General features: G+C 41.6%; 1 protein-coding gene across 2 annotated transcripts in view; it reads left to right on the forward strand.

Moving 5' to 3' along the window:
- The first annotated feature begins 4,259 nt into the window (after positions 1–4,259).
- Positions 4,260–8,137, forward strand: part of TAGLN3 (transgelin 3) — a 12,732-nt gene continuing 8,854 nt past the window's right edge. Inside the window, exons 1-3 of one of the 2 annotated variants that reach the window (XM_009323885.1) lie at positions 4,260–4,650; positions 5,072–5,253; positions 6,112–6,286. In XM_009323885.1, coding sequence (XP_009322160.1) covers positions 5,074–5,253; positions 6,112–6,286 — 355 coding nt within the window. In that variant the 5' untranslated portion in view covers positions 4,260–4,650; positions 5,072–5,073. Of the gene's footprint in view, positions 4,651–4,925; positions 5,254–6,111; positions 6,287–8,137 lie in introns of those variants that run through there. The other variant, XM_009323886.1, reaches the window with a different exon arrangement.

Below are 8,137 nucleotides of genomic sequence, written 5' to 3' on the forward strand. Positions count from 1 at the left end.
TATTTAGTTAGGGGAATTGATCTTGTTTGTTTGTTTGTTGCTGTCTGTTTTGACCTATGTTTCACTGAAATAAAGATGTTACTTCTTTTCTGTTCTTCTGGTAAATGTGTTTTGCAGTGCGTAATTTTCAAACCAAAGTAGTTTTTGGAAGGTACTGTTTTTGTTGGGGACAGACAAAAAAATTGATATGATGAAATGTGTTGGTTTTCTTTCAAGGAGTCTGTCAATCCAGCACAAGACCTGAAAGATCCTGAGAATTAAAATGCACAATTTACCTCCAAGGTCATCTTGAATATCGGGCATGCTGGCAATTATATCCACAGGAGTTGGTTTCCAGTGGTAAGTGGTAAGTGTTTCTGCTGGCAAGCTGCCTGGAAGGTGATCAATGACTTACAAATCCCAGAAACACCTCTGGTCATGGCAGCCTTAGGAGCTGCCTTGTTCTGCAGACCAGAGTGTCAGTGCGTTCTGTTCTGTCCCACAAACAGGAAGGTCCTTTCTGCCCGAATTACTTCGCTTTTAATCCCAAATTTGTGGTGTTCAAACTGTGCACTTGCTTGGGGCTTAACATCTTAAGAGCTGGCAAAGAAACCCTTTTGTAGGTGAAGGAGAAGATACTTGCTTAAGCTAGCACTTTTTGTCTTCAAGGCTCTCTATAGATTTTTAGATTTCAAATTAATGGGGAAGTTAGAATTTTTAAAATTAATGTTGCCCCCCCGTTCTGATATCTCTGCCACCTGGTTTGCAGAGTTAAAAAGATGGCAATATTCCAATAGCTTCTTTTTTCCCCTAGTCTGACTAGTTCTCCTGCGTAGAACATCTCCAGGTATCTTACATCAAAGCAAGGCCATGAATAAAACCAAGGCTCTGCAGAGCACTTACCTGGCCTTGCAGCTCCCTGAAAAAGGCCCTGTACTTGCACTGAGCTTGTAGTGAACCGTAGCATCCTCTCTGCAACTCTGGAAAACATGACATCATGACATAGGCGTATATGCAGGGAGCATCTTTCAGCAGCCCTTCAGAAGTTTCCTTGTGAAGGGAGATGCTGTAAACTGTTCTAGAGCTTTGGAAAATTCCCTGATTTTTTTTTTTTTTTTTAAGCTTAGTTATGAAAGGTCCATTATTGCACAGTGGCAGACCTAGGAAATGGAGCCTGGACTTCCCAGTTATTCTAATTGCTGGATAGCTTTGTCTGATGGGAATTGACCCAGCATACTTCGAATGATAGTGCTTTGGGACGGCTGAAGTACCAGGCTCTTTCTAAGGAGTGAATTGCCAAACAACGAATCTAACAAAGGTTAAGGGTTGTTCTGTAGCAGGATAAGCTTTACTTTTCCCTCTGTGTCCCAGCTGGAAGACGTTGAAAGCTATCGAGTTACCCTGGATCTAAACATGGGTAGTGAGCTAATTAATGTCAGTTTTGTTGTTGTTGGCAGCATTTGTGTATAGATTTACAAAGATTTTTAAATTTATAGGGTAATATTGTGATTATCTGAAAGCATAAGATGAGCCATAGCTCTTACAGGCATGAAATCCTACTTCAAGTATTCAAGCTTCATCTCTATTTTTAGTCATAAGTTCCAGTCTTGTGTTACCAAGAAAAATAAGAGGACAAAATCCATCGGAAGCAGTAGGTGGAGTGTTCTAACAGTAGTACCCTTGCTGCTGAAAACCTGCCCCTTTCTTCCACATCACATTTCTAGCCGTCAGGCTTTAATATGCCTGTATCCAACAGAAGGAACTCGAGTTCCCTCAGTTCTTCTTTGCTTTGTAAGCCATTTGCTTTGCCATTTCTTAACTTCTGGTTTTGGTGAGCTGAACAGATAATCCTTCTGAAGTGATTACTGTGAAGGCTTTGATTTTCAATCCTCTGATTACTGGAGTGACTATTTGAATTTACTTCGTTCTTTCACCACTTTTTCTGGAGAGTGATTGTCAGAACTGGATATGATATTCCCATTGCTATTGCACCTCCCACGCTTTATTCAGCCAAGCCCTTCGGTCACGGTGTCTTACCCAGTGTCTGTGCCCACCTGCTTGTCTTCCATCACCCTCTGCCTTTTTTTTAACATCTCCTTTTTCATAGGACAGAGTGCTACATTCTGAAAAGGACTTTGATGATGATGGCTAGACTTTGGCTGCAATGAGACACATTTTTGTCTGCTTCCAGGTAGACTGCTTTCAAGAAGTTGTCTTTATCTTTGTTGTCTACTCATCATAGCTTGCATAAGCTGGGATCTTCGTAGGAGTCTGGGCTTTTTTTGTGACTTCTAATAACATATTAAATAGTTCAGACCTGGGAACACATTCTTGTACAAACTGAATAAAAATATGCACAACCATTAATGATTTTTCAGTTACAGTCATATTATAGGACCTACTAGTTAGGCAGCTTTAATCTCTTTAATGTGTCATGTTGTTTCGGAATCAGTTTAGTTCCCTAATCAACGTGTCATGCAGTCCCCAACCCTAATGTATACAGAGCTATTAGTAAATTGCATCAACACTATTCTTCTAAAAAACCAATTCATTCCATTGTTTTTCCCAGGATTGATGGCACAGAAGCAGGCTTATGATTTGATTACTCGTACTTTGGAAATATTGGCGGGGGGCTGGCATTTTTCCAATCCTCTGCAGCTTTCCTGGTTTTCAAAGCCTTATTAAAAATTGATATTGATGGACAAGCTTGCTTTTCAGCTTTCGCAGTATGGAACAGTCCCTGGAGAACAGGTTGCATAGCCAACATCTGTGAACGGGGAGACCTCTGCTCTGCAGCTTAGGAGAGTTAAATTACCCATCCCTGCCCCCAAGTTAGGAAACGGGGTCAGAGGCTGATGCAAAGGTAGGTGGCTTTCATGAAATATCATTGCCAGTGAGCACTGACCACCCTGGTGTGACCAGAAACAGCCAAGCGACCTTCTAAACGGAAGAACGCAAAAGAATCTAAAGGTGCAAAATAAAGCTTCTTACTCTTCGTGGAACTGGCCAAAGGGTGTAAGGCCCGGCCCTTAACAGTTGCTTGAATGGAAGGGAGGTCAAATTCATGCACTGTCATTTGCTGTTGCAGCTGCAGTTTACTCCTTCTCTGATCTCCAGGCTTGGTTTGCAGTCTTGGTTACTGCGCGTTTGCTGTGCCTTCAACAGCGTGTTCGCTGGGACGGAAAGTGCTCAAGTGGTGGCCCTGTCACGTAGCATGCTCTGAGTTATGTAATCAAGTATTTCATAGGGTTTTAAAACTACCAGTGCAGAGAAGAAAAAGCACTAAATGAAATGCTTTTGGAGGACAACAATGAATTAGGTCATCTATTAAATTTTCATCTCTTGAGTCTGTTCAAGCCCAGCAGCATCCAAAGCAGTATAAATCTGAGAATTCACGGTCTTAAAATGAGAAAGTAATGGACAAAGAGGCCATTATGAGATAGACATACAAGAGCTGTATTCCGTTTCTCCTTTTTTTTCTTTTTAAATGCAGCAGAAGGACTTCGTTGGCAAAGCTGACGGTGAATCCACTTCAGGTTTATCAACCTCCTTTCATATCAAGCTGAACATGAATCATTTGCCAAAAGGGAACTATTTCGTAGCAGGGTGGATAACACAGCATGGATGAAAGACATTTGACAAAGTCTGGTGCAATTCAGAGAGGAGCAAAATTATTTTATTTAATAAAGGGTAAATCTGTACAAATCAGACCAGAACAAAGTCTCTTGTCTTAACTCTCCGTCTCTCCCCTCCCACCGCTGCAGTGGTATAATCAAAATTTAACTACCGTACATGGGCATAGCTCCCTTGCTATCGCTGGAGGTATGCTGACTCATACCAGCAGAAAATACAATCCTTGTGCTTTACAGTAGGTTTGCTAGTTTCCGGTGATTTCCCCTTGTTTTTAGTGGTTCAAGTTGTTTTCTCGGGACGCTATTGCACTATTTGATAGCCTAATATATACTCATGATAGGGTGATAATAATATTCTGCTACCTGCCTTCTCTTCCTTGACTTTTCATCCTATTGTCCCCTTGTTGAAGGTTTTTATCAGCACTTGAACAGGGAAGAGGAGAAGTTATTTTTCACACTCTAAGCCTGTTAGCATTGTGATGCAGAACAGGGAGAAAAAGGTTTTGCTTCTGCTTTGTGATTAAAAATAAACGAGATGTGTAGTAATTTCTGTTACCTTCGTTTAACAGCGTGAAGTCTGGCAAAGTCCCTCTATTTGTATTTCTAACTATCTGGCACTGGGAGGGTTGGTGCAGTTTGGGTTGATGCAGACTAGGTGGAGTAAAACTGAGCCTGTAGGGTGAACAGCGCAAGGCTGAGGAAACATGCATGAAAACAGACTGCAGATGGGCGAGATAAACAGGATCCCCAGGCTGTGACTGAGTAGGCAGGCCTCTTTAATGGCTCTTAGCAACGCCCCTGCTTTGACCCTCCTCATATGCGAGGAAAATCAAATCAATACACTGTTCTTCAAACCACGATGCTGCAGCAGCAGCAGGGCATTGTGGCAGCCTTCGTCTCTTAAATTCATCAACGCTTTCCCGTTTGCTGATCTCTGGATATCCATCCCTGCATCTCTGCTGAGGAAGACCCTGACTGCATCTTTAATCGGATTGCTTGAGCTCCCATGTACAACCTTCTTCTTATTAGCAAGTATTAGGTAGGCAATTTTAAAGTGCTTTTGGATTTGCAGGCAGCTTTCACATTGATCTGACAACTCTATTGTATTCTCTGTAAACATAGCAGAAGCCTCTCTTTAAAACCTGCTCTGTTTTAAATCTCGCTTTTCTTCTGGTTTTGTGGTTGGGCAGGGGGGATTTCTGGTTTTTCCTTTTTTAAAAAAAAATGTTGTAGCCGATTTGTGCTTTTGGAAAAGGATATTCCCTCGTTGATCCCTCCCCTGTTCTGCAGAACAGCTATAACCGGTGCCATACAGTTACTTTCAGTGTTGATGAACATCTGTTCAACTGTCTAACGTATAGGGCAGGCTGCTCACTCTTTTATTCTTTAATTTTCCGGTGCGTACTTCAAAGCTGCAGATCAGGACTCTACCCACTGAGTAAGTTCTGCTTTGGTTCCAGAGATGGCTAACAGAGGACCGAGCTATGGCTTAAGCCGAGAAGTTCAGGAAAAGATTGAGCAGAAATATGACCCGGAATTAGAGTCTAGGCTGGTGAACTGGATTATTGTACAGTGTGGAGAACAGATAGAGCACCCTCCTCCTGGAAGGCAACATTTCCAGACCTGGTTGATGGATGGAACGGTAAGTGTTTTGTCCAATTATATACTTGCATGGGTTTGTATGCACGGTGCCCTGATTTTCTGTCTTCATCTAGCTAAATTGGTCAGAGCTCATGGCCAATGCATAAATATGTATCTTAGCATCTGATTTATTTCCTTTTGACCAGGAATCTTAATCTCAGAAGATAAGTATTCTACTAGTGCACGGGGATTAGCACAGTACTTATGATTCTTATGAGTCATGCCTGTTACATATGAGTATGACTCATTCCTTCAGCACCTTTTCTCATGCAGTTAAATGAGATCTGTGTTAAAATCAGATGTATACTCTTCTCTTTAAGGAATAATCAGTGTTGACAGGGAAAGGTGAAGAGACACAGAAAATTTGAAGGATTGGATTATGTCATAACTGTTTTCTTCTTGGGAATAATTCTGTAGCTAAAACATTGTATTCTATTGGTTTATAGAACAACAGGCAGATGCTGCTGTTTGCAGCGGGCTGTAAGAATACGCTAATCATTGAATCTCTGCCAAAGTGACTTTAACAATATTTCAATTGACGTTGCTTATTTTTTTGGCTCGGGCATGTGGTTTCTTCTCTGTCAGTTGTTATGTAACCTTTACCAGTGATTGCTTTGTTGTTTCTAGCAGATTAAGATTTACATGGTCAGGCTATTGCCATCAGTTAATGAAAACTTTCGTGCATTTCTAATATACTTTGTTTATTATCAATTCACTTCTTTGTTTTCAATTGAAGAAATTATCTCCCTGACAGAATCTGGCCAGGTCCAAAAGCATTTTGCAGCATCATTTCATGTGCAGAAATCGCCTTCTAGTTTGGTGACTGCTTTCTAATTTTGTTTCTGTATTTATCTCTCAGCTGTTATGCAAGTTAATAAACAGTTTACATCCAAAGGGAAATGAGCCCATTGCAAAGATCTCTGAATCAAAAATGGCTTTCAAGCAGATGGAACAAATTTCTCAGTTCTTAAAAGCTGCTGAAATCTACGGAGTAAGAACAACAGATATTTTCCAGACAGTGGATTTATGGGAAGGTAAAAATAATAAACTGGAAGTCAGCTTGCAGTCTTCTTTTTACTTTGCTTTGATGTGTTGTAATGGTGCATTTTGTCTAAGGCATAGTCTCTAATGTAATTATCTTTTGTTTCTGTTTGCCTTACCTCATTACCGTGTTCTTCCGGTGGTGCATTATCTCCTCTGAGGGATTTATATTGCCCGGAGGGCATAACGGAACCTTTCCAAGCTCATGTGTTATCCAAAAGCCCATCATTCTGATAGAAATCCGCAGACCTAATAAAACAAATGTTCTCTATGCTAATTATTTCCAAGTAAATAGCTTCTCATAGCAAATATGGAAAAGCCTTATATTCTGATGACCAGATTCTATTGCAGTTTTCAAATTACAAGCAAAGCTTAAATTAGAGCTATAAAATACATTCCCAGGAGCATATATGCCTCTGTGGAGCTTATGAGAGCTCATTTATGACTAGCGAGAAGCAAAACTCACTGCTAACACCATGTTAGCTGAGCATCTCTCTCGAAGGATACAGTCTTTTTAGAGAGGTCACTATGGCAACAGCAAAAAAATTCAGAGTGCCCCTGTGGTTTTGCAGTAACCCAGGTGAAGGCTATCTCCATCCCATGCTCGAAGTGGAAACTGCGTGTTCGAGTTCCTGAAGAGCTGAGTCATTTGTGCATTCGTATGGCTGTTTTTGCCCACTTCTGTGGTGAGGCATCTCTTCCTGGTGCTCTAAGCAAATACACTGTATATCCTGCATCTTTCTGGACAAGGTGATGCAAAACGCTTTGCATGAAGGCTCAAAAGAAGGACAGCTGCAGGGTAGTGAAAGGGTCAAAAATCTGCCAAGAGAATAAAACAGTGGAAAGAGGAAAGCAATCCATTGAGAAAGCTGGTTTGTGTAGGAACACACATGGAGTGAAAAAAGTGGGGTCTATTTTCACAGGCTGTCGGGATATGTGGAAGAGGTCACTCCTCTGAAGGACAGTTCGAGGAATGAAAGACTAGGAAGCTCTTTGTGGCTAGGTTAGAAGGGTAGGATATACTGACAGCTGGAGTTACTGGGATCTGTGACGTGCTCAGGGTGCCAGATTTGCTTGACAAATCCTACCTTTGGGCACAAGGGCAGGATTGTTTCTTCCAGTTCGGTCTTTAGTGTTTCATCCAGTCTACCTTTAAATGTCTTAAATGAAGGGATTTTCACTTCCCGGGAGTAACACCCTCCCCCCCCCTCAGCCTAGCAGGCTGTTGAAAGAGAGGCTCCATCTATCTTGTAGGGGATGGTAATAGCTCAGTTCAGATGCTGTTCTTTGCAGTCTTTTGCATCTCATAATGGCTTCACACCATGCAAATGAACGTACGGTACATTGATCCTTACGATGAAAAGGACTTGCTTTGAAGACAAAAAGCTCCTAATGATGGTGGCTCTCTCCTCATTTCTCTTCCTTTCACTCATCACCTTTTCTCAACAGATACAAGGAAAAAAGCTAGTAGCTTCCAGAGGACAGGAAGCAAAACACAACCCACAACCTAGGAGGGAGACATACTCGACTTTTCTCCGCTGTTATTTTAGGACTTCCCAAAACTAATCTGTGTCTCCTCGCTTTCCCACTCCCTTTTCATCCCTCCTGCTGCTCATTTCAGTGCTGAGATGAAACAGTATGTCTCTCCAGCAGTGAGTCACTGCAAGCTTTTTGTGTCTAACCGTAACTCTGACCTCTAGCATCAGTGCTGCTTCAGGGCTGAATCGTCTGAACCTGGATGCATTAGCTGGACAGAAAGGGCAGTCTCTTCCTCACTATTTCATAATTACAGCACTCCTACACTTCACGCCATAACCTCTTTAGAAAGAGAGGAGATGTCAATG

The sequence above is a fragment of the Pygoscelis adeliae genome, unplaced genomic scaffold (genome assembly GCF_000699105.1).
Source record: "Pygoscelis adeliae isolate BGI_AS28 unplaced genomic scaffold, ASM69910v1 Scaffold124, whole genome shotgun sequence".
Taxonomy (NCBI): Eukaryota; Metazoa; Chordata; class Aves; order Sphenisciformes; family Spheniscidae; genus Pygoscelis; species Pygoscelis adeliae.